The 26717-nt window shown below is 50.0% G+C and overlaps 1 protein-coding gene and 1 long non-coding RNA gene across 2 annotated transcripts; one reads left to right on the forward strand and one right to left on the reverse strand.

Annotated features, from left to right (window-relative positions):
* On the reverse strand, nucleotides 1-22484 carry Edn3 (endothelin 3). Its single transcript, XM_046433568.2, has 5 exons — nucleotides 22071-22484; nucleotides 21287-21569; nucleotides 4933-5109; nucleotides 3855-3932; nucleotides 1-1583 (listed from the first exon to the last, which is right to left on the reverse strand). The coding sequence occupies exons 1-5, from the start codon at nucleotides 22129-22131 to the stop codon at nucleotides 1547-1549; spliced, it is 636 nt and encodes a 211-aa protein (XP_046289524.1). The 5' UTR covers nucleotides 22132-22484; the 3' UTR covers nucleotides 1-1546.
* LOC124085685 (uncharacterized) lies at nucleotides 22088-26717 on the forward strand. The gene is made up of 3 exons (XR_006849523.2): nucleotides 22088-22182; nucleotides 23283-23386; nucleotides 25699-26717. It is a non-coding gene; the product is annotated as an uncharacterized LOC124085685 (long non-coding RNA).

A 26717-nucleotide genomic window follows, 5' to 3' on the forward strand; every position in this document is an offset into this window, starting at 1 on the left:
TCAGAGCAAACTTTTAGGTTTTTTATTATGCATTTGACAGTATTTACTGAGTGTTGGTACAATGAGTGAATTCCTCTCCCAGATACCATCTTGTACAGTGCCAGACAGCACATGCACACTTAAAAACGTAATTCAAGCTCTAAGGAATATGAGTTTGGATTCAGAACACAATTGAAAATCTATATATGTACAGTGACTTTACTTTTAACAGATCCCATAAAAGAGCTGGAGGAGAGAATAGTTCCCCAATAAATAATCGTTTCTCTTAAACTGTACAGAATTCCTCCAGTAAGTTGGTCTCCTGCACTCTCTCATGATGGATACGCACCTTACTCCTAGAATAAGGGATAGATGGAGGCTCCCCCAGAGTCTCGTGTCCAGACAAGGCCAGCACTCCACCATGAGCCATCTGAACTTCCCTGGAAGGTGCCCTTGCCCCTACTAACAGGTAGCTTCTCCTTGTTCTACGGCCCATTGGGAGTGATACCCTCCCCACCTGCCCAAGTAGACAGCTTTCCGTGGCCAAGTCACAGCCCCTCTCTCACTGTGAGCCCAGCACAGCAGAGAGGGCGCAGCTGCAGAGATCTTGAACCACCAGGCGTTACAATTCCCAGTTGTTGCCAATTATATAGATAAATAGGAATTTACATAATTTGCAGTTTGTGTTCATGGCTTATTTTGAAACCACTCTCCAAAGATCCACATTTATGCATGAAAGCAAATACTCCTCCTAATAACCTGGAGCTGGGGCTGACTCCACAGCCAGCTTCTTGCAAACCAAGCTGGAGAACTCTGCCGCTATGGGCCTAGTGTCTAAAAGGGACATGACGTCCAGCCTATGGGCCAAGAATGAGCTCTGTGGAGCCCAGAGTTCAAAACCATCAGACATCAATTTCTCCTTTTCTTCTCACAAACATCAGAGTTCCTTTTTTTCTTCCTTCCTTCCTTTCTTTCTTTCTTGATACATACTTTGATGGGTACCAAGCACGGCTAAAAATTTCTGTCTCAGTCCTACAGGCTTCAAACTACTGTGTACCTCTGGCCCAGGCTCACCCCAACTCCTCGCCTCCTAATTCAGCCTGCAGCCTTCAGAGGTTGACATGCCCTGGCCACACCGGCCTTGCACATCTACTACAAGATGGACACATGTTTACATTTGCAAAGAGCCTGCCTGGCATCCACTTACTCTCCAAGAGGAGTCATGTCAAAAGCCAGTGAGTGACTTTCCAGCTTGCCATGCCTCTCCAAAAACAATTTCCTGCCTGAAACAAGAGCCGAGGGCGTCTGGGCCCAGGCACATCTGGGATCATTTTACCCATTAGGGAAACTGGGGTCACTTGGATTGGGGCATTCTTGGAGTAAGGGTGTATTGTCAACTGGGGACTCTTTGGGTGGGTTTTCTGCCCCAGACAAATTCACCCCTTGTCCCTAAAGAGGTGGAAATGTTAACTGTGGAGAGCAATGGCTCCTTACAGGATGATATAGTGAGCAGGCAGGGAAGGCAGGGAGGAAGTCCACGCGGAGAGCAAGCATCCGTGGCGGCCACCTAAGGGCTCCGTGTTGTGTCTGTCCTGGACTTCAACCTATCGTGAGCAAAGGGGGAAAAAGAAAACAGAGGTGTATTACTAAATAATAAGGGCTTTCTCAAGCTGGAAAAGGTAACTTCCTCCTGCCCCGTCTCCAGCTGTTCCCTGGCATGAACCACCCCCCTCACCAGAGCTTATTGGCATTTCACAGCCTGCAATCTGAGTGGGAAGGTGTGGAGGGAATAGTACCGCAGGTTGGCTGCAAAGGAGCCCTCCCGTAGCCTGGTCCTATGGCCTGGTCCCATCTGGGCTGATCACCAGATGAGGATGGTAGAAGCTACTACTCTGAGAATGGATATAAACGTCACCAACTCAAATCTTGCAAGAATACAGGACTTTGGCTTGGTAACTGCCTTTCTTCCCAAGGAAAGCTTCTTACAGGGCTCCCTTATTGGCTGTCTGTTGGGCCTTTGCACTTCCTGTTCCCTCTGCCCAAAACATAGCTCCCTCACTCAGCCCTGTGGCTCACCCCTCACTTCCTTCTGTTCCCAAGTCACCTGGTCTGTGATCATGTGCCTGTCCATCAACCATAACTTGCAGCTGCCCCAACACCTCCTATCCCTGCTGACTCTCCAACCCCTCCTCTCACCTGCACTCCCTGCTACATCTGAGTTTCTTAAAGAAGTCCCTCTCCTTGGTCCCCTTGCTATGTCCCCCACATCTAGAACAGTGCCCATCCTGCAGCAGGTGCTCAACAAACCTTTGCAGAATGAAGGCATGAGTGAATGAATACATGGTTTCACGGTGGGTGATTTTAATCACACTCATCCCCACAGAGAGAAGTTTTGGTTTGGGGTCGGGGGGAGAGACAGGATAAAGAACAAAGAGGCCAAGTGGGAGCCTGTTGGGGTCTGACTCACTCTTCTGGGACTCCCCACCACCTCCGCCCCCCTCCTCCCTCACCATTTTTATTATGGATGCTGACAGATCCCTCTCCGGGCCCCTGAAAGTGATCTGCCACCAATTTAGAGAGTCTCCTGTATCCTGAGCATGGCTTGACTTCCCTTGATCAGTCCCCGTAGGCACCGAAGCCACCTCCAGGCTATCATTATGAACATAAATTACCATCCATTGCAGATGTGCAGGCAAGTCATTAATAATGATTTCTGATTGATAGAATGACAAATAAACCCGGTCTGGCTGCAGGAAACCCTCAGGATTTCTCACACAAAAAAGACAAGCAAGCTAAAAAATAATAACAAAATGAACTAGGGAATCTGGAGCTGCTGCCAAGCTGAACTTTACTTTTGTCCAGGATCAGCTGCTGCAAAGGAGACGTGCTTTTTGGAGGTGGGGTGGGGGGAGTCGTGCTGCTACAAAAGCAGAGGGAGACACTGGCCTGAGCAGGCCAGCCTGCAGGATCCCTGAGGATCAGCTGACTTTCTCAGGCCCAGTAAAACCCACACCGGACATCACTGCCCTGGAGCTGAGAGGGATGCAGAGGCTGGCTCTTAAGACTACAGGCAGCCAAGGTCCTGAAGGACAATGACTGTCCACAGCTTCAGACTGCCCGCCCCCAGAGTTCACCAACGGAAAATCACTGTTGTCTCTTGTGGAGAGTGATGCCACAGAATGGAATTAGAGCGATGCCACAGAATGGAAGAGCAGTGTCTGAGATTGGGATCTCTGATGACCTCCTGGCTCTGACATACTTGGTGCCTGGGAAAGTTTGTATGCAAAGGTACAGGATGCCTAGCTGCTATGGTAATGTCCTCCATCAGGAGGCACTGTGCTAGAGTCTTATCAGCCTTGACCTTGATCTCAGACACTCAGCTCCTGGGAATAAAGGAACTTTCTTGCTAGATAACCACAATGTTTCATCAGCTCTGCTGCTTCTGAACCTACCTGCATAACAGTAACAATGGACTTTCTTGAGAGCTACACAAAGCTCCTAACATTGCACATTGCAAATGTAGAATAAGTGCATAATGTTGCTAACTCTGTAACTTTCATGAATACAAAGAATAATGCTTGCAGAGTCTTTAATTTGATTAATGAGACATAGATAAATAAAGGTTGCTGGTGTAATTCTTTAGACCTGCTTCTCCATCAGAGAGCAGCACTCCACCTGATCCCAGCTTTATCTTCAAATCTGAGTCCATGAATCTTATCTTTCTTATCGTCCTTCACCCTTCTCTGGAACCTGCTAGATTGGCTGCACTGTTCGCAGCAGTCTGTGGATAGAGCCCTCACCCCAAGTTCTGGGGTCCCACTGGCCACCCCCCAACACACCCTCTCCTCCATGAAGGGCCGCACCCCCATCTTCACCTTTGATGCAGGCCTCCGCGGGCCCCTCTGGCCCTCTCTTTCTCTTCTTCGTCTGGGTTTTCTGCTGTCCTGGAATTTCTGTGGGGAGAAGGCTGGTTTGAATGAATCAACCTGCATTTCCAAGTGACTGATTTCTTCGTGTCAAATGATGACCTCCTCTTCCTGCCAACAAGCCCTTAGCATGTGCCCCAAGGAGCATATCTCAGGCATGATTTCTGGAGGCTGAGAGCTTCATGGGCTGATGCCTAACCAAGTACAGCATCCACTCAGCCCTGCTACTCATCAGATGTTCAAAAACACAGAAAAGGGAAGGAAATGGAGTTAACATCAAGCTTTCTGGAGAGCAATCCTGGGATCCGACTGCTTTGGTGCCTGCCCTGCCCTGGGGGCACCCTGTTCAGGCTGCTTTTACATAAGTCACAACACCCCTCACTAGTTATGGGCAGGGTTGTTGAAGGGCTGCTATGTGCAGCTGGGTTGAGTCTTGGCCCAAAGTGAAGAGAAACGGTAGTAAAGACTGTTAACAGGAGCAACTGTTTCATGAATACCTGGGTAGAGTCTGGGGTCTGCTCACTGACTCTATTAGAATGAATGCACGAGCTTCTCTAAGAGGATAGAGCAGACCACAGGGTCTCGAATTCAAGGGCCTCCAGACAACGAAAATGTAACCCAGGCAAATGAATCCTTCACACCCCTTGGAAAGTGGAGCAGTGAGACCTGAGGCCACGGGTGCTGTTTGCGAGGAAGCTAAAACTATGCAGGGCCAGGCAGTCAATTCTTCCACCTTTTATGTTGAAAAATTATTCTGATTTGTCTAAAGTGCTGCTCAGGCCAGAAGACAGACAACTGAGCCCTGGCCTGAGGGCCTGGTTCTCCAGGGCACTGAGTGCTGAGGAAGCCACACCACCCGCCCTTTGGAAGCTGAGTGCCCACAGCCTCTGGACTCAGTCTCTTCTTTCCCTGGTCCCAGGACCACAGCAGCCAGGGCTGAGTCAACCTACCTTCAGGAAGCCCCTGGTTTGGCCTCATCCCTCAGTGACGTGCACCTGGGAATGAGCGCTACTGGAGGGAGTCATACCTGCTGACGTCCAGGGTTTGTGTGCAGAAGCGTAGGCAGGCCTTGTCATCTATCCCCACACAAGCACAGCGTGAATGTATCCCCAGCGAGGGCTGCACACTCCCTGGGGACAATCCCAAGGATCTCTTGCCCCGGAAGCTTCCTCTGTAGTTGGACAGTCCATAGGGCACAGTTCGTCTGCAAAGCACAGAGGAGGGTCAGGAGAGTGTGCCAGGGGTCCCTGGTGTGGGGCATGAGCTGCGGCCTACTGGTGGGAAACTTCTGGGCCGTCCCAACCCCCAGGAAGAAGGGCCAAGGGGACAGAAAGTCAAGAGGACCAGGGAAGGTCAATGGTCTCAGCAGCCCAGCCCCTGGAGGGCTTGGGCACATGGGAGAGCAGGAGGCCTCATGGAGGGGTTTCAGTCCTTTCCAGACCAAACATGCAGGTGTTCTGCTCCCCACCTCTGGAAGCTTCGCCTGGAAGACTGAGAAGTGATTAAGACGCTGGCGCTCCCCGCCTACAGGCTCTTCTTCTGTGCCTGACTTTGGGGTTGAGCCACGTATTGGTCCCCATCTGCGCCCTTCACCTGCTGCTGGGCTTGGGCACCAGCCAATGTAAGATCTCCATACCTGTAATGCCCTGGTGGCTGCCCAGGGCCACCCCTGGTGGCTGAGCTACTGAGGACTTCTCCTGTGTGCACAGCAGGCCACAAAGGAACAAGAACAGCCTGGCCTCTGAACACTCGTCCTCAGAGAGACAAACATCAGAAGGGCTGCTCCCTGCCTTCTGAGAGGCACTGCCATGGCCTTGACAGGGCAGCTGAGGGTGGAACTGGCCTTGGCAGAGTCTCACTGTGAAGCAAAGACGTCTGGAATTGTCAACCACTTCTGTCCAGGGTCAGCTTTATGAGGGGGTGGCGTTCAGAGCCACAAAGATTTAAATCTGGTTCTGGAGTTCAGTGTACCCAAACTGTCACCCCTAGAGAAGAAAGAAGCCTTCCAGCTGAGCGGGGGGAAGTTCAGACATGTGTGCAATTCATCAGCACCATGGGCCACGGTCAGGGGCAAGCTACCAGGGACTCAAAGAAACAAATGTGGCCAAAGCCTCTTTTCCAAGGAGTCTTGGTTTTCCTGCCTGTCCCCAAAGGGCAGCCACCTTGGTTTCTCAAAGGGTGACCTGACATCCTCCTTGCATATTCAAAGTGAAACCTAATTGGATTTCTTTTTATTAAAAACGCAGGCCATGGAGCCTTTTTAGGGTAGGAGGCCAAACAGCAAGGCTGCCCCACTGTGACCAGATGCTCAGAGCAGGCTGGAGACCAGGGCTGAGGCTTCCGCCAGCCCTATTCTTTTTCTGTTCTCACCCCAACTCCTTCCCACCCAAGTGCCTTGAGAAATAGCAGAGCAGCGGCTCCCTGCTGACCGAGGCCGCCCAGCTGTTGAGCAGAGGAGGAGGGCAGGGTCCAGACACGCTGAACCTTCTCTCAAATCCTGTTCTTCTCAGAAATGTAAAAAGTGGAGAGGGGAGGAAAACAACAACGTGGCCATTGTCATGAGTCCAGATCTGGTTGAAGGTATGTTTTTCCAGTAACAGGACCACATTAAATCTCTAAGTGTTGACATTAAATCCAGACCCCCATTTCTTGGTGAAAACGGCACATGAGGAATAACAACGCTCCCATTTTCCCATCAACAGCGAGACCTGCAATTTTGAAATTGCTGTCAGCTGATTATGCATTGGCGGCTGCAGAACACTCTGAAGTGTTTTAAGGAAGGAAACAAAGCAACGCGGTGTTTGTTAATAGAGATGTGCTTAGCACTTCCCAGCAGCCTAGGCGAAGCTCTACTGAGCAAACACCCTGGCAATTTCAAAGAACGTTTACAGGGAAGCACCGCCCCCTCCCCACGATCTGGGAGGCTCTTAGGAGATGGCCAGATCTCAGTGGGGCCCACCAGAGCAAACACTTGAAGTTTAGAACATGAGTTCAAAATGGAGGCCCATCTCCCATCCATCCACAGATAAGCTATTAAATGAGAGTTCTATCCCCTGACCTAGACAAATGTGGCTGTAAAACACCTTGGAAGTCCAGCCTTGATTTAAAATTTGGGGACTCCTTGGATCCCATGCTAAAATACAGCAGCCCAAGGAGATCTGGCAGCTTTTCTTTCCTCCTACTCCACCCCAAACCAAGAGAGCCAAACCTACTCCCACACAGACACCCCAGGCTGTACCCCAAGCTCTGTCCATGCTCTACCCTGTAGGCAGCTGCTACTTGACCACCCCCATGGGCATAGGAATGTGGACCTGAGCCCTGTTCTGTCCTGTCAGAACCTAGAAAATACCTGTGCAGACCCCAGAAATGGGCTTGGGGACATGGTCTGGAAGAAGGGGTATATGGCTTTCGGTCCCACAGATTCTCTGCAATGAGATGGGGGATGTGTGACCAAAGGAGGGTCCCAGGTGGCCCTGTAACTCAGAGAACCAGGTCAGGAATGTTCCTTAACCAGGTCTAAGAGTTGCTTACCCGTTCCTCCAGAAGGCAAGGCAGGTTTTTTACTTCTTTTATGCCAGCCAGGGACCTACCACAAGGTTGGGCAAATAAAAACTATTGAATGAGCAACTGGTAGCCAATTGTGGCACAGCTCTAGTCTGGGCAAGACTGGATTCTTTCCACCTGAATGAGTTCAATAACCATAAACATCATTACAAAGTATCTCCACCATCTGTTAAGTAACAACTGCACACATAGTGTTATTTTCAGTGTGAAAGGCACACTTGTGTCTGTGTCTCCAGGAATTCACATGCTACTGGGGTATGAAAACAGAAGAAAAATGTCAAGCCAGTATGTACAGGTACATGCAAGGTACACAGAGTGCAGAGAGATTACCTGGTAATTCCATTATTAAGTTGTAAAGCACTTAGGTGATGATCACTCCACCCTCTCAACAGTTCCCTGATTCATAAAAGGATTATTGGACAAATGAAATGAGATACTACATGAAAAATACTTAGTAAAGGCTTGACAGTGCATGAAAGTTAGGGATTATAGTTATTTATTTGGCCTGGGAAATCATGAGTTTCATCAAGCAGAAAAATTCCATCTACCAGGCCTGTGTTTGAGATGTGTGACTAAGTAATAAAGAAGGATAGTAAGGAACCAAAGGCCATAAGGCACAGCAAGGTCATTCTCTGCCACACCTCCTTCTGGCAGGTTCGTCACTCACCACTGCCTGTCTAATGCACTCACCTTTCAGGTAGAGAGCTGCCATTTGTCACCATTTCCTGAACAGGGAACAGGGAAGATCTAATGGTGGAACTATGAAGATGAAGGTAAACTGGCTGAGATCTTGGGACCAGCATCTCTACCCAGCTAAGTTAGCCTGCTGTTTGCAACGGGGTTTAGAATACAATTCTTTAAAGAGATAGGCAGCTCTTCTATCCATTAATGCTTCTGATATAACACAGAGCTCCATAAAAAAATGTAAGCAGATGACATAATGAAAACACTACCGGCCCTCAGTGCACCCATGCATTCAATGTCTAGTGCCCTGTGTATTTGTGCAACACTATCCCTCCGCTTATGTGCTTGGAACATTCATTATTTGATTAGTGGTGGTTTCAGAGTGATTAATCACAGTGCTCCTCACTTGCCAAGTTTCCCCAAACATCACATACAAATGCTATTAAACTCCCATATTCATCTTTCATCTGTAGCACAGGGAAAGCACTTTGTCTCTACAAGAAGTTTTTAAATAAGCAAACTGACTTTTTCAAAAATATTTTCTGTTCATAAGCTCTGTGTTGTTCTTTCCTAAAGGACTTATCGATCTCCATCTCTCTGATCAGGACACTGGCTGCTGTGCATGGAGTTCTCAGAACAGACACAGGTGTTCACAAAGGCCAGGTAGGAAGTAGCAAGGGGTTTAAATTCTTAACAAAGTGTATCCAACTGTCATTCCTCTCAAAGAAGCCAGTTTCCATTTCTTTCCACTGTCATTAAATGGAATTTAACAAATATCTGCTGAAAGTTTCAGCATGCTCACTGGAGTAGTCCTGGTGAACATCACCATGAACCAGACAGACCAGGGCCCTGTGCACACACAGCTCTGTCCCGTACACAGCCTAGAAAGCTAGCATTTTCTCAGCTTCAGTCAACCATTTTCTAACTTATCTTGAATAACCGGAAGCCATGCTGAACCCAGCTCCAGATCCCAACACATCAGCAATCACCTGGAGCCCACTGATGCAAGACCCCATTCTGTCCCTGTCCCTACCTCTCCTGATGGATTATTCCAGTCCTCCCCTACTCATTTTGTCATGTGTCTAGTCCTCATGGTCATCTCGGTTAACAACCACATAAGCAAGTCAGACAGGTGACAGGATCTGTTGACAAGATTGCTACTCCTCTCTTTATAAATGCAGTTACTGCAGTTTTAATTTAAAAAGCCCAAGTTCTGGCCAACTGTCTCTGCAGCAGGTGGGGCACATTCTCCTCACACTCAGATGCGGGTCAGGTTGATGATCTGCCTATTCTGATGCACATTTTTCCTTATTAAGTGGAAAATCAAGGTGATAAGGAGCCACTGTGTGCAGAATGCAGGTACCACTGACTGGCCAGGGGCAGATAGTCAGGAAGAAACTCCAGCTGCCAGGCACCAAGGTCACTGGACACCAGCTCCCACCACCCCCTGGAGAAGCAACTCAGAGATCCTAATATGCTTTCTAACCATGCCTGAATGCAGATTTCATCAATGTTCTTCCTTAGAAGACACCACTCACCAACTTCCCCAAGTTCAGTCCTTCTGGGCAAGGAGGACTGTGTCTGTCACCTTCATTCACCACCTCTGAAACATAACCAGTCAGTGCCAGTGGATGCTTAATCACAGCCCTGTGATCCCTGTGCCCACCTACTCTGAATGCCTGGGGGTCAGAAAATGCTCAGGAGCTAAAGACCCCGCTCTTAAAGACTTACAGTAGGGCTTCTCTACAGCTGAGGCCAATGTTGGTTATTTTCGTCTCTTAGAATCCAGCCTCCCATTCTTCTTTTGGGAAGAAGACCCCATTGTGTGAGGTCCCTGAGACTGACCACTAACTTGCCTCATTCCCTCACTAATACCACCTGAGGACTGGTCAGGTGACGAAGCTGGGCCAGTCAGACCTTCTCTCCCAAGATTCCTGAATAAAGAGACTCAAGGTCAGAAAACACTCAAATTACTATTTGCCAGGCGGCCCCACTCAGCTTCATCCATTGGATTGAACCCTTAAAGCCCCTCGTCCTGTCCCAGGACCCCTCCTCCCTGGGCCTGAGCTTCTTCCTTCCAGTCTGAGGGCATCCTGTAGCTTTCCATTAAGCCTTTTTCATGTATTACTAGCCAGATGAGGCGTCTGTTGCTTGTGACCAGTGAGCTCTAACTGGACCCCAAGTTCATGAGAAGGCAACCATGGTCTCAGGTCTGCAGAGATTTTCTTTACTGAAAACAATACCAAAAAAAAAGGGCACGTACAGAGTCAAAACCCAGCAGGCCAAGCTGGCTGCAGCCCTCTCCTTCCAACTGTGCCCACTGTGAAATGTCCACTAGGGCTCAGGCTGTCCTCCATTCCAAGATGCACTGAGTCCAGCTCCCAGAGCCTTGGTGGGCCACCTCAGACGTCCTGTCCTCCACCGAGCCCACTCCTTTCCCCTCATCAAATGCTTGTGTTCTCTGAGCCAGGCCTTCTGTGAGGCATCAGGCCCCCCTCCAACTTCCAGGAAAGGAACCGGGCCAGGAAACCAGCTCCTTGGTGGCCTCAGTGTACAGGCAGAAGGCACACATGCAGGGTCGCGCATCAGGGTGGCATGCTGGCTGTCCACAGCTTTACTTCCACCACAGAAACCCTCACAGCTGAAGGTGGAAGAAGCCAGTGCTCACCCGGCCACCCCCAACAGGGAGAGTCTATCTCCCACAGCCTCGGAAGGAGCCAAGAATTCTAGAATATTCTGAAATCTTGGAAGCTGTGAGCAACGTGCTGTGGGTCAAGGGATTACTTTTCAAAAAGGCATTCCACCCCTCACCCCCTCAAAAACTCTGGGAATATTCAGGACTTGACCATTTGGGAATGTTAATAGAATCATATATGTTTTCAAAGGGACTGTTGAACACTGGCCCTTAGACTTCAGACCTAGAGCTCAAGGCCACCGTTCCTGTGAATGGCAGTACCAGTCATTGCCAACACAGTCCCTCTGCTCTGAATGACTTAGAGCTCATGCTCCTTCCAGGAAAACCTCCAGGGTGTGCCGTGGGTGTGGCCCAGCGGGGCCCGGCCTTGGCACCATCCTCTGGGGCCATCAGTGCAGGGATTTGTCCAGCTGGAATCCGGGACTGGTGCTGCCTTGTTCGCCTCTGCACCTAAATGTCTGCTTATGGTGGGCACCCAGCAATATCCCAGCATCTCAGTAATGCATATCTGTTAAGTGAAGAAAAAACTTGGGTCTAAATTTGCCACCATTTCTAGGCCATCCCATCTCGGAGTTCTTGGCTGATTGAGTGGATTTCTACCTTTCCACCCTCAATTGACCCATATTCGAAAGTTTTCCTGCAAGGAGCACAGTCTCTAGACTCCTGGGAGTGGAGGAACTGTGTCTGGTAATAACTGGTGCCACCCCATGCACCCAGCAATGAACAGAGAAGACCCCCACCAATGGGTGAACCACAGGGCAAAAACAGAGACCACCCTCAGCAGGCAGCACCAGCTCCTGTCCAAACTGAAGACTTGCTCTCTGGAAGTCCTGAGTAGGCTGGTGACAGGGTTGACGGGTCCTTCAAGGGCTCCACCCAGTTCTGAATTCCACCTGGAGAATTCCAACCACCCTCACCATCACCAGCATCGCCACTGCAGAAGGACCTACCTTCACTCCAGCAAGAGAACGGCAGCTTGGCCTGCCCAAACTGTTTACACTCTTCTTTGGATAATTACCATATGATTGGGCTCTAAAATAACCCCAAAGCCACAGAATTCACAGTCCTCAGGCTCAATGAACACAGTCCTCCTGAGTGTGGGCACACACATGAAGGAATGTTTGGAGGAGCACCAAGGGCAAAAGGAAAGAACAGAAAAACACCTGGTTTTGTCTTGTGCTGAGACATCTCCAAGAGTGACAGCTCAAAGGAAAAGCAATAGAGAAACAAACTCCAACAGGCAGAAACAAAACCATCAGAGGGCTCCTCCAGTCTGGCTGGCTCCTCCATCTGCACTATCCAAGTGCAGCAACAAGCTGGGCTCGAGTTTCTCTCTCCAGCCCCCTGTGACCCTGAGGAGTTCCAGGTTGCATGTAGACATGAGCACCCACTTGGCCAGCCCAGGCTCATTATAACTTTATGCAAAGCTGCAGACAGATGGGCCTCAAAGTAGCTGCCAGCAGTGGAAACAGACGGGGTAAAACAGGGAGCAGGTATTTTTGTAAGGACGGAGTATTTAAAGGGATAAAAAAGAAATACAGACACAATCACATATCCCTATAAGTAATAGGCAAGAAGCAAGAGAGGCCAGGCTGGTGAGTTGTCAGGAGATTCCATGGTCAGGATAAAAAGTCTTGGTGCTCAGACTTGCTCTTGCCATCAGAAGGGGAGCAAGATATTCTCCTCTGCTGTCTGATTGTGTGCAAGACCGTCTTGGCCACTCCGATACAGCAGCTTCTCTCTCCAAGAAGCCAGGGTCAGGATTAGGGTGAAGCTCAAGGTCTTATTATAAATGTTGAGATTCTGAAGATTATTCTTTGCAGTCTTTTTGGAATTTTGGAAATACTGTACTAGAGTGTTCTTATTTTCCCAAAGAGGCTTTGGGGACTTCTGAGAGTTTGTCCCAGAGAGTCCCTTGCTCACCAATCCCTATTCTTGGTACTACAAAACCCATGGAGAGCAGATTAATAAAAATCCAGAAAAGATGCACAGGCCTCTGCTTTCTCAATTACTTTTGGCCAAGCTATGCCACACCTCCTAGGCTGTGGGGCAAAATCCCCATGTCTACTGGTGAGCCACCTCTGTCTCTGCATGATTCTTACTAATTTTCATGAAGCAAATCTGTTCTGGTTTTTAACTTACTGGGCTGGGGATCAGGCTGCCATATTCCAGAGTCACTGTGTGTTAGGGCGTCCCACTGAGTCTCCTGAGAAGAACAAAAAAGAAATCCAGGCCTCTGCTTCCACTCCAGAGAGATGCCGAGTTCTGTAGAAGTACTTGGCTTCAAGTCTCCAAGCAAGGGCAGCAGAGGGCATAACCAGATGCCCCCTCTGCCTTTTTGCTCCTGGCAAGCAGGCTGTAGAAGCACCCCAAACTATGTCAGACCAAGCATTCCTTCCACAGTGTGGCCCTTGTCCACTGTCCCCAGTCATCCTCTGCATTTATTTTTCTTCTAAGTACAACTGATTTCTATCCCGAAGGGGGCAAAAATGTGGGCTCAGATATGCATGTGTGCCTGGGCCTTTGTGTGTGCGTGTCTGTGTTTCTCGTCTTCAGAAACTCTATTTTCCACCAAAATGTGACATGGAATGAGAACAGGTCGTTTCCTTATGTGAAGCAGAGCTGCTGCATTCCCCTGTCCCCTGGAGTCTGAGATGGGCTGGACGTACTGAGACTCTGCAGGTCCACGCAGGAGGGAGAGCTGGATTTTGAAGCCAGGTGGTTGCAGCCACGCTGCGGAGCCTCCTTAAGGGAAGCATTGTTTGCCTCCCTGCTTCCTTTGTTTTAAATTCTTGCAGGAATAAACCACACCAGAGATGTCAGGGGACTTTCATCTGCCTTCAGATTTAAGGCCAAGTTCCGAACTGCAAAATCCCTTTCATCTAGTAGAAATCCAAACGCTCTGGCAGGGTCACGCAGGGTCACAACCTTTTCCTACCAAGCTCTCTTGCTTCAATGCAAACTGCCTTCCCGCCTCAAGTAGGGGTCAGCTGCATTCCAGTCAAGCCTCTCTTTGCTCTCACACATCTCATACTCACTCTGGAGCTTTCGATCTGTGGGAATCCAACAGAAGGGTCACCTTGTGAGGTCTGACCTTTCCAACAATCTCTGAAGTTTAGCCCCAAGGCCCTCACATTTTAAAGCACCTTGCTATCAAATGTTCTAAGAACTATGCTACTTGAACTCAAAAACCAAGATCCAGAAGTGTGCTAGATTCCCAAGGAGGAGACAGACATAGGTACAGGAGAACAAACTAACCAGCAAAGTCAAAAGTGAGCAGACTCACCATCTGACGGGACCTTGGGCTTAGTGTGGCAGGCTTCAGGCCAACACCATCTTCCAAAAGTGCATCACAGAATCATTTCTCATAACCCCCTGTTCACAGCATTTCCTGGGGACACTTCCTGGTGACTCCTTGGCTGTGGCTCCCACTTCAAGCAACGATAGGCAAGAGAGGATATAAGGGTCCCAGGACCCTGTGGGGTTCTCAGCTACAAATGGAAGCCCCCTATTTACTCTGCTAGGCTCACCCCACGTGAAAAGACAGGACAGCCCCTCCAAAGATGTGCCCACAGGAGTTTAAACAGAGAATACTGTTCAGGTCGTCTCCACTGCCTGATGCACACCCTGGAATTACCCCTTCACTCCCCATACCCCCCTGGATTTGGCAGGGGGTGCCTGAACCAGTAAACTCAGGGAATACCATGTCCCATTCCTCAAACTTCCAATTACTTACCAAGGCCAGAGAGAAGCAGTAGGAAGTTGCAGAGGAGGGGCGGGAATGGCAGGACTGATCCATCCCACCTGGAGCAACCTTTGGCCTCAGGTGCCTTTATCAGGCTTCTTATCAGCAACAGAGGCAGCCAGGTGGCCCTCTCCAGGGTCTGCAAGGCTTAAGCTAATGGAATGCCACTCCACTGAGTGCCAGGCCTCAGAGTAGCCGGGAGGACTGTGATGACAGGGTACAGGCTTGCTCTGGGGCACTCCAAGAGGACTGGCTGGGTGGCCTTCTGAGGCTGGCTTCAGCAGCATTTGAGAGAGAATATTCTGCTCATTGGTGCCCTCCAAGTGCAGAATGGGATGGGTAGGAGGACCAGCTTGACCCAGAGGGCCACTGCCACCTGGGGTTGTGCTGCATCGTCATAGCCAGCATCTTGCAGACCTTGAATGTTGACCAGATTGAAAGCACTGTGCTTACCACTCTCTGGGTACTTTATGGTGTCACCATCATACCTTCACTCATAGGAGACCACCAATCCCCCTGCTATACAGGCAGAGAGACTGAGGCTCCTAAGTGACAGACCTAGGACTCCATACCAGATCTGAACCCAGAGTCTATGCTCTGACCCATGACGACGGGTCTACACCCATTGCCAGAATCTGGATGAGGGGCCCAAGGCCCCCTTCTCTCTAAACACCATGAATCTTTGAACCAAAGGGTCAGGGTCAGTGTGATTTGAGCAGACTCATCTCCCATTCCTGCTCAGCATTAGGGACAGCACAAGGCAGCAAGAGCACAGGTTAGGTCCTGAGAAACAGTCATGAAAAGTAAAATCCCACCCCAAGAATGGAGCAGGTAGGCCTTGAGTTCCTCTCCTCCCACTTCTCCCTCAGACAAGCACCCTCTGTATCCCAGCATCTTGCCATTGGGACCAGCTTCCCAGTTTGCTGGACAGGCACACTCTTATCCATGAGAGCCACCAGGAAGGCTGAGATAAGGGGAGTCACACAACTCAATCAGTCAACACTGCATCTCCAGGATACACCTCAAGACACATGTTGGACCAAAGGCTTGGGCTTGAGACCACCTTCTCTCTCGGATCCATAAAGATAATCTTGCAAAGGAGAAATGATGCTATTATTTATAAATATAAATGCATCTAAATATATTAACTATCACTATCACAAAGAACAAAAACCACCCGAAGCGGTCAAGGATGGAAGACTGTGTCTTTGATCCATCCTTGGTCCCAGAGCCCAGCCCAATGCTACCCCAACAAAGCACCCCATAAAAACATGATGCATGCATGGATGGGGGGATCACCTAGGACAGCAGCAAGGCCCAGGCTGGAGAAAGGTCCGCAGGAGCCACTGAGAGGTTGGATCTCAGAGTCAGACTGCCAGGCTCAGGCTCTGTAGCGGTGGGCAAGGGACTCAGCCCCTTGTAAACTGGGCAAGACACCAGCCTACTGCCAAAGGATTGTCCTGAAGATCGCTGTTGTGTGCTCAACACCCACATCACCACTATTATCAGAATCAGATCACTCATGACACTTTCCCAAAACTGTGATGGCCACAAAGACTTGTCCCTCTGCTTCAAAGAGCTGCATCTCTTGCAGTGATCCTACCAGGCCTGGCACACAAGACAGGATGATTAAAAAAAAAAAAAAAAAAAATATATATATATATATATATATATATATATATATATATATATAAATCGTAGATGAACACAATACCTTTTTCTATTTATTTTTATGTAGCACTAAGGATTGAACCCAGTGCCTCACAAGTGCTAGGCAAGCACTCTACCATGAGCCACAACCCCAGCCTGACAGGATGACTTTTATTGGGATCCAATGTGCAAGATGCTGGGGTCCCAGTCCACCCACACCACTAAGAAGTTCTAAAATTTGCAATGTCATTTCTTGGAAGTGTGTTAAAATGCCTTTTTCAAAGAACACAGAAGGCAAGGCTAGAATTTATGGTGATGCTGCCTTTTTGTGGTAAATACATAAAATGTAAATCCAAATGTTTTGTTAATTATTAGTTTCATTATTCTACTCTTGACTTCTTTGGGGAGGAAACCAATGCAAAACAAATGTTACTCCTGCCAGATTGAATAAATGTGGCTCGCTTCAGAGCACCTAGGGTAGCCGGGCTGGACATCCTAGAGGGAATGACCAGGCCAAAGAACTCAAGGAGACCTGAGGGTCACTGGCCTATAGCTGTACTGGTGTCTGCATCTTACAAAGGGGATGCAGAGAGTTGATGGCACCTCCCACCCCAAGGCCACTATCACAGCCATGTCTCAAGGGCAGAGCTCCTGGATACTGGAGTCAGGACTGCAATGGAGGTTACAGATCCCATGTTTCCACCAAAGCCATGATTTTGAACACCCTGCCCTGCTTTTTTTCACAAATGCATTCCTATTTGCCAGTCAGGTGGCTCAGATTTTTGTTTGGAAAACATGGTCACTATCACAGCATCACAGTGCTTTCCTTGTGTGTCCACAGAGGGACTCCGATGGCCCCTATCTTCAATGCACACAGCAGGTTCTGTGCTGGGTGTTCTGAACCTCAGTCATCATTTGATTGACTGGCTTTTACTCTTTAGAGGCTCAGAGGGGCTGGCTGCTATAGGGCATGGTGAAGATCTATGTCCCTATGATGGTTAATTTTATGTGTCAACTTGGCTAGGCTATGTTGTCCAGTGTTTGATAAAACACCAATCAAGATGTTACTGTGAACGTCTTTTTCTTTTTTGTGTTTTTTGTTGTCGCTGTTGTTGTTTTGAGAGTGGGGATTGCACCCTGGGGCACTTAACCACTGAGCCACATCCTCAGCCATTTGTATATTTTATTTTGAGACAGGGTCTTGCCAAGTTGCTTAGGACCTTGCTAAGTTGCTGAGGCTGGCTGGAACCAACAATCTCCTGCCACAAGCCTTCTGAGCCACTGGGATTACAGGTGTGGGCCATCACGCCTGGCACATGAAAGTCTTTTTCAAACATCATGAATACTAAAATCAGTAGATTAGGCAAAGTAGATCACCCTCCATCATGTAGGTGAAACTCATCCAATCAGTTGAAGGCCTTCAGAGCAAAGATCTGGGGCCCCGAAGAGCAAATTCTGCCTCCAGGTTGCCTTTCATCCCAACACCGTTCCATCAGCTCCTGCTAGAATTTCCAGCTTCTGTCCTGCAGAATTCAGAACTGCTTGTCTCCTGTCCACATAGGACAATTTTCTGTCTCCGTGTGTGTGTGCATACACACACACATCTTGTCAGTTCTGTCTTTCTGAAGGACCTGCCTGATACAGTCCTGCGCTCCCTGGCAAGATGCTCATGCTTTCAAGTACACTCACAGAGGCCAGCCCCACAGACAGAAGCACACACTAAGCACGTGGTCTTGCTCACCACTTCTGCCCATATAATCTTATTTCTCACAGATGCTCCATGACAATAAGATGCTATGTGTTTTTCTCCAATTAAAATTTTTGGTTTTATTTTTGTAGGCCGTGGTAGGGACTATTTGGGAATTGTAGGGACTTGGGGTTTCTAACATGGCCAAGCAAAATCTTATAAAAGTGACACTGTCCTCATTGTTTAGCTGTGATCTCAGCTGCCTCTGTAGGGCCACAAAGTGCAGTTGCCAAGGGACAAATTTGCTTCTTCTTTGGGGTCACGGGTATTGGGGAAAATATGATGGAAGTTACGGGAAATGCATCCCAGAAAAACACACGTTCCCATACACCACTGAGCGACAGGCAGGCTCTCTGAACAGAGCCACATGCCCTGGATGGGGAAAGCTCATGGGGGAGAGAGTGCTGTAGACCAAAACCAGAGCAGCAGTGCGAGCAGAAAGAACAGCGGTGGGCAGGGCTCAGCCAAAGCCAGCCAGCATTAACTGAGTTCCGCAACATGCTGGGTGCTGAAGGAAAGGGCTGACCACACCCAGGCCATGGCAGGAAATGGGAGAACAAGGGGGGCTCAGCTCTTTTGTCTGGAAGATTCTCAAGAGTCTCTGAGCCCAACCTAGAGTTAACTCTCCACAGGGAGATGCAGAATGGGTAATTCTCAACACACTCCTGCCAGGGCTTCAGGGCCTCGATGGCACAGATGACCACACTCATTGAATGATCCCTCTCTGAGGATCTCTCAAATGTCCTCCAAAAACACAGCAGGACTAAGCTCTATCCCATGTAATCCAAGGGGCCGGAGCGAGGGCACCAAAGGCAAAGGCACCCACCATTCGAGGCTCTTGGTTAGGCCCAAGAGTCAAGGCTCCTCCTGGCTCCAGAGCAGCTGCAGGGATGGGGGGCAGGCCACATCCTGGCAGAGAAGTCTGGAAGGTGAGACCCAGATGTCTGCTTGGGAAGAAGGATGGGGACCCTGGAGAGGCAGGACTGGGACAGCAACTCTGGGAAAGACCCCATTGAGTGTAGGCCCCTGTTTTCAGCACCTTCCAGTGATTTTTCAGATTCTTCAACATCCCTCGAGGCCAATGACCCCCATCACTGGAGCCCGGTTTCTCAAATTGCAGTCTTGACTGAGATACAGCAAATGGACCTATCTACACATCAACGGGGTTTCAAGAAGGGAGTGGGGAGGGAAGAAGCAAAGAAGAAAAGGCAGGAGGAAGAAAGCCCACAGGAACATCTTCCCTCCAACATTTCATTTTGTCTCATTTCAAAGCGTGCTTGTGTCTGGCTACTGTCATTTTGTGTCCTGGACAGCTCACGGGACACGAGGACACTGGTTGTAACCCTCTCTCCCGATGTTTAGAATGAATCAGAGGAAGGGGAGCAGAGAAGAGGTAAATCAAACTTGGGGAAAAAGTTACCAAGTTGCCTGTCTTACAAGACAATTTGAAATTCTGAGACAGGATTTCTAACAGCATGAGGTGTTTATGGAGCCTCTCAAATGTGCTCAAGGAATTGGGCTTAGACAACGGGAAAGAACTATGTGGGCTCCAAGTGCTCTCCCCTGCTCTGTCTCTCTCTCTCTCTACTGACTTTCTTCTTTCTCCTTCTAGATTCATGGTTTGGGATTCCAGCCAAACCAGGACTCAGTCCCACCACCCACCACTCAGTGCTTTTGATTCTGTGAAGCTAATCCGGTTGGACCATGACACCAATCAGATAAGAATCAGAAAAGACAAGTGTCAGGGTTATGGAGGCTCTAAGAAAAGGGGACCCTGATACTGTCTGAGAATAGAAGGTGATCGATGACAGCTAGACACGCATCTCTGTTATCCTCCCATCTCCCTATTGTGGGCTGATGGTCCAATTCGTACAGGAACCTCAGCAGACATAGCCAGACAAATGAATCATGCTCTCAGCTGCATCAGCTTATCAGTCACAGAATCTGTGAGAATCAGAATCAAAGGCCAATGTGCATCCCTTGGTCCAAAAGGAAGGAGAACATTGTGAGAGCCACAGCAGAGCCTCAGTTGGGGAGGGGCCCTTCTAAGCTCTGGCCTGTGCCGGCATCCAGGTAGCTCACCAGTGGAGCCAGCCCTACCTGCCATTCTGGCTTAGTGGGGTGATTCTCAGGCCTACCTGGATGGGGCTAGAAGACTTGTTACTTGGTTGAATGCCACTGGAATACTCAAGATTACCCACACTTGCACTCCATCCTTGAAGTGTCCAGGTGGGTAAGTGAGCCCCTCAAAATACCACCTAGAGGGCTTCAGGGCTAATAGGCTTGGGAATAAAGGAAACCATGAGGCACAGGAATGGAGATGCCTTCAAACTTAGTGCAAAGTCATGGTTGTTGCCAAGGGTCTGTATTCACAACCATGTCCAAGTTCTCAGCCAGGAATCCCCAGCAGGGTGCAAGAAAAAGCCCCTGAGACCCCAAGAACACCAGGAGAATGGGCTTTAGCAGCATCTAGTCCAAGGCCCAGATTCTAGAGATTCGGAGAGCCATGTCCAGGAGGTGGTGGCCAGAGCAAAGTCAAGGTCAAGCCCTTTCTACTGTTTGCATAATGGTATCTACAGCAGGGGCTTCCAAATGCTGTGTTCAGTGAGAGAATGAGGGAGACATCAAATCCTCCCTTTGCCTGGGGAAGGGCGTACCTCCCTGTAGGGTGGTCCCACCCTGCTGGGTGCTAGCTAAGAGTTCTTCAAGACTGAGAAAAGGAGGCCCTCTGGGACATGAGCCAACCTGTGAAAGACCCATGGCCCAGAAGTCGGTAGTGCTGCATCCAGCCTCCCTTGGCATCCAGGAGGGCAGGGGAGGAGAGGAACCCATTCTACCTGGAGGGGCAGGTTCTTCCAAGCCACCCCCCCTCCCCCCCCCCACCTTCCCCAGTGAGCATCAGGCAGCTCTCTAGGAACTTTAAACCCCTTGGAGCCTGGTGGGTTCAGGAGCAGGGACAAGCCCCCTTAGCCCCTGAGGCAGGAAATAAACTTTGAGGGGGTTCTTTGGTTCAGAGAGATTTCTCAGGTATCTAATCCCCCTGGCTCACTCATTGCCCCGGGGAGAGATGCTGACCTTCCATGGGATCACAAACCTAATATTAGGTTTCTACCAGCCAGACCCTCAGAAAGGATGTCTGACCTACAGACAGGCCCTGGGCTGGCAAGGGATCTCAGGAGGAGCTTAGGACTGTGCCAGGGCAGCCTCTGGGGCTAGACTGTGGTGAGACAGGTCCTCCTAGGGATGTGCAATGTGAGCTGGGCCAGACTGTGCTCCCCCACCTCAGGGCAACTCACTCTGGAGTGTTGATCCAGATGATGTCCAGGTGGCAATAGTAGACACACTCCTTGTCCTTGTAGGTGAAGCACGTGCAGCGCCGGGGGCGGTGGTGCACAGGGCCACCCTCTGCCTGTTCTCCAGACCAACCGGGCCCCTGCTTCTGCCCAGGACTTCCAGGATTTGTCCCTTCACCAGGGTCAGCCACAGTCTCTTCACAGTCACCCTCAGATCTGGTTGCAGGGGGCAGCTGGGGCACACCAGTCCTGCCAGAGCCCCCAGGCTGAAGGCAAGGAGTGAATCCTGCAGGAGGCAGATTGAGGGGCTCCTGAGCTACAGGTACAGATGTTAGTTGCACTTTCTCTCGTCTCCAAGCTACACGAAAAGTTCTGAAAGTTTGCAAAGCTATGTGCACAGTTCCTGAAAAGTTTGCAAGTTAGTGCATAATGAAAAACTTGCAAGCTATTTTCACTCTGCAAAATCTGCAAGCTATTTGCACTGGTTGAAAACTTGCACGCATTTTACACTTTCTGAAAACTTTGCAAACGTTTTGTACAGTGTCTGATTAGTTTGCAAACTTTCTGAAAAGTTCCCAACTTCATGAAAAATTGACTAATTCTCCGGAGCCTGTGGAGTAGTCCTTGCTTGCCGCTTCTGCCCTCCAGCCTGCTTGCTCCCAATCACCTCCAGGGATGCAGTTAGCTCTCTGCAACACAGAACCCCCTACTCCCCCACCCCCCACCCCCGCCCTGCTCCTATTGTGTGCGCTCGCGCCAGGAGAGGCGCGCAGCCCCGCCTGCTTACCTGTGGCTGAGGTCACTGTGAGCCCGAAAAGGAGCCACAGCCCGGGCTCCATGAACCCCATCAGGCACCGGAGCACCTTGCCTGGAGGAGGGCCGCCTGAGGCCGAGAAAGGGTACTGGGGCTGGGCACCGCTTTCAAGTTGGGCGGATCACTGTCTGCGTCCCAGGCTCCGGCCAACAGTTGGCTGCTGCGGTCACGAACTTTCAGAGTGCGCTGCCCATCCCTGCGCAGGGCTGGCGGCTGTGGGCTCGGGCTTTTCTGGCTCCGCACCACCCCTTTCGCCTCCCCGCCCCCCGGAGGGGGCTGGAGCTGCGGCGAGGGGCCTTTGAACCCGGGGCGCACCGGGGGTCGCCTCGTAGGCACTGGGGGAGTCCGCTTGGAGCTCAGCGGCCCTAGACGCACCCAAATCAGAGAGGGGCGGGGGCGGGGCGCGATCCGGTGGGTGGGGTGGGGGCCGGGACAGCTGCCGGAAGGCCACCGCGCGCATAAGTTTGTACTCGCACTCCCCGCCAGCTTGCTGTCCCAAGACCCGCAGCCCCAGATAGCAGCCCCCCACCCCAAGAGCAATAAGATGATAAAAAGGCTGCGCATAAAGGGTGTTATCTTTTATCTCAGGGTCTAAGGGAAACATTTCTCAATGTTCACCTAATGACACCCTACCCTTGCACAGGGTGGACTTGCCAAGGGGCTGGGTGTACTTTACACTCGTGACTCATGGGCACCGAGTCACCGCAGCTGGCACCCTACAGTTCAGAGTGGTAGGTGGGGCTGTGGTCCAGGAGCAAAGTCGCAAAGACTCGCGGTTAGGTAGCGGTTCGCGGTCCCAGGGAGCCGCACTGCTCACCACCCCTGCACAGGCCATGCTCCCTCATTCAGCAAATGTCCACCCAGCATGAGTGGCCCAGGGAAGCCCCTTGCTTCCTTCCTAACTGCCAAGGCCCACTACCAGAGGCTCGCCCCAGCTCCATCGCAGTACTCACATCAGGGACCCCAGGGCCTCTCATTTCTAGGGCACCTGCGGTTGCAAATCTTTTGACCCTCCTCTGATAGCCAGTGGAGTTGAATATCAGCCCTGCTCACCCACTGGCCCCAGTGACCGGCTTCTAAAAGCTCTAACCCAGAAGAGGTAACCTAAGGCAAGTCCTAGAAGGCACTATGAATTCTACCCAGCTGGCTGTTGCCTCCACACACTGACTCTGAGCTCTGTATCAGGCCATGAGGAAGCCAAACCAGCCCTCCAGAGAGACTCCACGGAGCAACCTGCACGGAGAGAAACAGCCTGGCAGCCGACAGCCAAAGCCAGCCACTGGGAACAGGTGAGAAAATTGGAGTCCCAGCATTGAAGAACTCCAACTGAGGATTTGTTCATTTGGATGAGGACAACAATATGCCATAATGGGGGTGGCTAACACTCAGCTGGAGTGAACTTGTTGATGTAAGCAAATTAATTTCCCTAAGAAGAACTTAGCCAGTTCTGCCATGGCTGATCTACCTGGTGGACTGTGGGGAGGAAGGCTCAGCTCCTGGGCTGCTCCCTCCTCCAACTCTGTGGTAAATTGTTGGCCATCACCTTGAAGCCACAGAGGAGGGTGTGGGGTCTTGGGAGTCCAATCAAGGAGTCAGCAGGTGTGGCTCCTGGTGAGGGCCACTTTCTGCTTGCAGATGGTGCTTCTCATGGCATTCTCACAGAGGGGAGGGGGTGAGAGCTCTCCCTGGGGGCTTCCACCAAAGGGCACTAATCCCATGGGGAGGGGCTCCACCCATGACCTCACCACCTCTCAAAGCTCTCACTGCCTAACACCATCACCTTGGGATTAGGATGCATCAGATAAATACGAGAGGGACACTCAGGCCATATACTATTAAGATCTCTTTCCTTGGAATTAATGTCTGTCTCCTACAAAATAAAAAACTTATTGGACTGAAAGACACTGGAATAATAGAAAATTCACTAGTTAGCTAAAAAGAGGAAAGCAGGTGGCAGTGTCCTGGCTCGTCCTGACGCAGGGTCGGCCAGCCTCGGCTCTTGGAGTCTAGAGCATTCGTCCTCACTGACACTAAGGCAGCAAACTTGGATGAGCCCTCCAGGCTTCCGTAGGTGTGGCCAGCTGGAGTGGGCCCTGCCCTGGGATCTCTGATGTAGGTGAGATAAGGAAGTTTAAGGATAGAGAACCAAGGTACTGGGTATTAAGACCAGAGGACAGTGCACAGAGACAGAGTGTGTCCCACTGGATGACCAGAAGAGGCAGAATTTTGATTGGTCCTGAAAGTGACCTGGACACCATGATTGAACAAGTGCCCACTGTGAAGTCCAGCCCCAACAAGAAAGGAGGGTCTGCGCCCTTTCCTGCCCTCCTCAATCCTTCCAGCTGGGCTCAGGAGAATGTCCAGCTGGGGTAACTCTGACATCTCTGATGAGCTCCTACTGGAGTGGGGCCGCAGGCAGGGGCTTAGAGCCCTCAGCAGGCTGGGGATGAGCCAGGGTTTTGTAGTGTTGTTTTCATTGCGCTTACTTTTATGTTTATCTTTTATTTATGGAAAGTAATTTGACTTTCCTCATGTGGTAGAGATAGAAATTCCTTTCTAAATTAATTTTCTTACGTCAAAAAAGTAACCTAAATTAAAAATATGAAAATTCATAGTAAAGGTGGTCGCAGACTAGGAAAAATCAAAAAACTGGTTTTCCCGTGATTGAAACCTGGAGCGTGTAGATTTGAAGGGTAGGGGCATTGAACTAAGCTGGTGGGGGAGGGGGTCTGTTTTGATAGCAGTGTCCCTAAGGCAGAGGAGAACGGGCACCAGGATGGGAAGTCACATTGTTCTTGAAGATAACCCTCAGGGCCTGTGGAAATTAATAAGACACTGGTGATAAAGTTGAGCAAACTAGAGGTACAGATGAACTTCAAAATTCTAAACTGGGGGTGACTTTCTGGTGACTTTTACCGTAGTGTGGAAAGGCCCAGAGGAAACAGGCAGCCATTCCTCTCCACCTCATTGGTGCTGACTTAGGAAGTCAGAGAATGGGCTGATCTACCTGGTGGGCTGCAGGGAGGAAGGCAGACGGCTCAGCCCCTGGGCTGCTCCCTCCTCCAGCTCTGCGTTTGTTGAATTGTTGGCCACCACCTTGGAGCCACAGAGGAGGGTATGGACTGCTTTTCCCACCTAGTGCCCACTCCTGGCCTATAGTTAACATCCGTCTTCTTTTTGGAGGACCCACCCACCCTTTGCCCACATAGCCATGGTTGCAGTTCGGGTGGGACCTCAGTGCCTCTGAAGTCTGGGATTTCACTGTAGGCTGGTGACTGACATTTAGCCTGGGGACCTATTCTACCCTCCTGGCTACTGAGTTGGCAGCACGTGACCAGGCTGGACCAATAGAAATCAGTTTCAGGACTTCCTCTGCAACTTGAGAAAGAGATTCTGTATTCACTGGAATTGTTGAGGAGAGAGACGATATAGTTAAAACTACGGATGGCCACCTGGCCATCCTGAGAGAAAGGCCCCATCTGAGGACAAACCTAACGTAGAGAAGTGGGGTCAAGAGATGCAGTCTGGATTGGGGTCCTAATGCATCATTTGGGCATCCAGCTGAGTGATTGATGGTAACTCATAATTTCATTTATTTAAGCTTATTTGAGATCCCATCACTTTCCACTGGAAAACTCTGGCCTTCAGAACATTCCCGGCTCTCATGGACTCCAGGCAAAGATGCCTACAAAGGAAACATAATTCACTGATTCGGTGACCAGCTGGTGATAAGGATTTTAATCATTGTTTGACTCAAAAACTTTAAAGTAACTGACCTGCTATTGCACAGTTGTTAAATGGATTCAAATTCCTCTCTGTCTCATTCCAGGGACAGAGTTCGTAACCATTAGACAGGGCTGCCCCTTGAGCTCAGATTCTGCGTGTACAATGGTTCCTGCTTTCTCCTGGGTGCAGTTCCTGTGTCATTACCTGTCCATCCGTGGTGGAGTCTCACTATTCCCACCGTCTCTGATGGAAGGTCATGCAGAGGAGCCAAGACCAGGAGTCCCTCCTACAGAGGACACTAACCATAGTCTTTCTCCTCCACCAAAGCCTGCCAACATTCCTTGATCTCCTTCATTGCATCTGCTGAGCAACATGGCCCCAAGAGGAACCAGATAGGATGCGTGTGAGCCCCGGCCCCGTGCATGGTTTGGTCACCAAGTTTATTTTTCATCCACTTTTTCCGAGTCGGCAGATGTGTGTCTGTTACTTCAAGACTGTGCCTCGCGCTGATATTTTGATTCAAAACCCAGCCGTGAAGACTGCTGCAGCTGAGCCCAGCTAAGCGTCCCTGCAAGTCGTCCCTTCATGTGCTTTATGACTCTTTTGAAGATTGTTTTCTCTTAAGTTTAGGGGATTTAAGGGGCAGTAACAATACAGTATGTAGTTTTCCATTGTCCCAGAATTTCTTCCTCCCACCCACCCTGACCATCGGACGCTTTGAACTTCCTCAGAAACAAGAACAATTAAGTGCTTTTCCACATTTCTCCTGTCTTAGCAATGCACCCCAATCAGCACGCAGCTCACTGTGAGTCACAGGAGGAGGCACCACACTCCACATTCATTGCTTTAAAAAATGACATTAATTGTAATGAAAGTTTCTGGTGAAATAAAATG

This window comes from Marmota monax, unplaced genomic scaffold (assembly GCF_021218885.2).
Source record: "Marmota monax isolate L192 unplaced genomic scaffold, Marmota_monax_Labrador192_F-V1.1 WCK01_AAM20220418_F8-fsc00014, whole genome shotgun sequence".
In the NCBI taxonomy this organism is placed as follows: domain Eukaryota; kingdom Metazoa; phylum Chordata; class Mammalia; order Rodentia; family Sciuridae; genus Marmota; species Marmota monax.